This window comes from Cynara cardunculus, unplaced genomic scaffold, assembly GCF_001531365.2.
Source record: "Cynara cardunculus var. scolymus isolate 2C unplaced genomic scaffold, CcrdV1 Un_Scaffold_3742, whole genome shotgun sequence".
Lineage (NCBI taxonomy): Eukaryota > Viridiplantae > Streptophyta > Magnoliopsida > Asterales > Asteraceae > Cynara > Cynara cardunculus.
The window spans coordinates 7,061-10,495 of NW_020201596.1; the positions used below are offsets into that span (position 1 = coordinate 7,061).

The following is a 3,435-nucleotide window of genomic DNA, read 5'->3' on the forward strand; positions in this document are numbered from 1 at the left end:
TTAGGTCGTAGCAAAGATCAAAACCGAACAGAAAGCATACCATATAAAGGAAACCCTAGTAGCCGCCGGCTTAAAAACCAACAAAGCATGCAAACCCTATCACCACCACCAATAGATCCAAGACCGAACGCAAGTCCCGTCGTGAAACCAGCCAACCAGATCGATTATCTTCACAGCAGAAATCACGAGAAAACCAACGTGAAGAAATGCCAACCGAAGAAAACCCTAATCCTTCAACACCGGCTTCAAACAAAACACAAAGCAATTAAAAGCAAAACAACCAACGCAAGAAGGCGTGAAGAAAAACATGCATTAATCATCAATCTTCCTTGTACGATCCATACTTCACCACCATCTTCTTGCACATAAATCTAAGTCCATTTGGTGTTAGTGGATATAATGGGCCCATTTCTCCTTGAGAAGTCCCGTTGGGTCAAAATGACACTAATTAGGTCATAATTAGTCAACCCAAGATCGTATAAACTAGTTTGGAACAAAGCTTTCATTCCAAAACATGCTCTTTGTATGTGGATGGCTTGCCAGATGAAATTGCCAACCAAAGATCGTATCGGTCAGTGGAAGCATGAACCACCGGATTTAAAGTGTGTGTTCTGTAAATTAGTGATTGAAACGCACAATCACTTATTTTTTGAATGCTCTTATTCTAGCAGTATTTGGGAAGGCATTAAAATGGAGGTGGGATTAACGTCTTATCCGAACAGTTGGGAGGATATTCTTCACAGAGGATCCGCTCAAACTTGGAAATCTTGGTCTACGGTTCAGAAACTTGGTTTATCGGCAACGGTTTATAATATCTGGAGGGAACGAAACAGGAAGTTCTTCGACAATTTCAATCATTCGGAGGATAAAGTTATTGCAGTGATCAAGATGCAGATTCTTCATCGAATGGCTTGGAAGACTAGGAAGAAGCTTTTGAATTCCAATGATATGTGACTTCGTGGGTGGTGCTCCTTCTCGGTTTTGGATCTTTTGGGTCTTTCTTGCCTTTTGTATTTTGGCGGGKGGTGTTGTTTTGTTTTGGTGTATTTCCCTTTGTCATTTTCGGCTKCTTATGACTTGGTTTGTGWGTCAAAGTTGCCGTAGTTTCTCTTGCTGATTGCTTTTGTATTGGTGACGCTTTTATTGTCTTTATAAAATTGCCTGGGGAATTCCTTTCCCCTTTCAGTAGGTCATAATTAGTCCCATTAGAGCCCCTCTGGTTTCTCTTCAAGAGCTTCTGGTCTTCACGACCAGAGCCTTTGGTTCTAAACCACACTTAGAAAATATTTCAACACAGGACCAGAGCCCCTCTGGTCTCTCTTCCAGAGCTTCTGGTTTTCACGACCCAATGGGACTAATTATGACCTAGTGTCATTTTGACCCAATGGGACTTCTCAAGGAGAAATGGGCCCATTATATCCACTAAACACCAAATGGACTCATTAAGGACCCTTAAGACCCATTCTACCTCAATTACTCTGATTTACGTCTGATTAGACTAATTATGACCCATTTAGTACCATTACAACTCAATTAGACTCAAGTTGAAGAAACAAACACATTATACCCACTAAGGTCTGATCAATCGGTTTGTCCATTCTTGTGGATTATCAACTTTTACAACGGTTCATGATCTTYTGATGAATTGGAATGGCGGTTGGCCGGATGAGTGGCATTGTCATTTTGCTGAGCTGCATTCTGTTCCGTTACCTTTATTGACTGATTCAATTCGTGATAGAGTTCTTTGGGGTGAAGATCGTACTTCTACTTCGGATTTCTCGGTAAGTAATGCGGGGGCTTTGTTAGATGGTACCCACCCGGTTGTTCCTTGGTACAAAGCGGTCTGGTTCTYGGGACATATCCCTAAGCATTCATTTTGTTTATGGCTCGCATGCCAAAAGCGTCTYCCTACTCAAGATCGTATGATTTGGAAGGATGAGCCTCCTGATCTAAATTGCTCACTTTGTAATCAGTGTATGGATAGCCATTCCCATTTATTTTTTCAGTGTCCTTATGCTCGTGAAGTTTGGGATAGTATCTTGCATATTATTGATCTRAAGAATTTCCCWCTTACGTGGGATCTTATTTTGGAAGCGATTTCGGATGTTAGTCGTCGTCCAAAGCGGTTAATGCAGAAGCTTGCGATCACAGCCTCTATTTATTATATTTGGCAGGAACGAAATAGACGACTATTTACTGGTGAGCGCCGCACAGCTTTACAACTTACCAAAGTCATTCATGATTCTATCTCAATTCGTGCGGTTTGGTTGTCAAGGAGGCATGTGAGAAGTGGTGGTTGATTTGATGGCTTGTTTATGGGTTTGGGGAGCTTGGTTTATGCTCCTTKTTTTTTTCATTTTTTGTTGTTTGTTTCGGTCTGTTGGGCTTTGTTTTTTCTGACTTGTTGTGGCTTGGTATCTGGTGGTAGCCAAGTCTTTGGGTTCTTTTCTTTGCTACTAGTGGTCTAACGTTTGGTTTCTGATGTACTTCCTTTATCGTTTATAAAATTTGCCTGGTTTCCTTTCAAAAAAAAAAAGGTCTGATCAAATTAAATATGACCAAATTAGTGTCATTTTGTGTCAATAAATGGAAAAACGAGCCTAAAACCCCATTAGAGTCTAATCAGATTAGTTACGACCCATTTAGTGTCATTTTGAAGGTTTTTGCATGATAGGGTTTACGGCCACGGCTAGGGTTTCCTTCTTGGTTTTTTTTCTTGGCCGTAGGGTTTTTTGCTTGCTAGGGTTTGTGCCGTTTATTTACTTTTCTTGGTGGTTCGTGTGTTTGGTTCTCGTGGCTTTGTTGATCGATTTGGTGATCTTTGGTTTGGAGTTTGATCTTTTGTGGCTTATTCAATATTTTCTTCATGATCTTCTGAGTGGGTTTTATCTACTTTTTCTTATTTCCTGTGTCAAGTGTTTTTGTGGTCTTCGTTGCCTTTCTTGAGTTATTTAATAGAATATTCAGCACCTCCTTGTTGGGTCTTCGTTTATTTTATTGAGGACACTCTTTAAGGGTTTCAGCACCGCGGCTTCTTGACCGGGGATAGGGGGAATTAGGTTTTTGTTTTGTCGTGTGGTAATGATGTTAGACTTTGCAGATACAATTTTGGAGGATCCTTCTCCTAAGGATTTTGCGGAGGTTATTCTTGGAGACTCAGTTATTGGTGACTTGCATGGTACTCCTTTGCATGGGGGTGCAACGGAGGTGCTGTTGAAGGGGATTGGTGAAAATTTGGGTCCCGCTAAAAGGGTTTCGGTATGGGAGCGCATATCTCCTGCAGTTTTGGGTGGGAATAATATACACCATCAAAAGTCTTGCTGAAATTGTTGGTAGCACTTCAACTCAAGAACTGAAGTACTATCCGGTTGACAAGAATGTGAAACCGAGGATTCAATTTACTTTGGAAACTACGAGGGAGATGGCTTAATCCTT

The 3,435-nt window shown here is 41.0% G+C and overlaps 1 protein-coding gene across 1 annotated transcript; it reads left to right on the plus strand.

Moving 5' to 3' along the window:
• Nucleotides 1-1,640: 1,640 nt before the first annotated feature.
• LOC112503757 lies at nucleotides 1,641-2,300 on the plus strand. The gene has a single exon (XM_025107752.1). The coding sequence runs from the start codon at nucleotides 1,641-1,643 to the stop codon at nucleotides 2,298-2,300; it is 660 nt and encodes a 219-aa protein (XP_024963520.1).
• The last annotated feature ends 1,135 nt before the right edge of the window (nucleotides 2,301-3,435 follow it).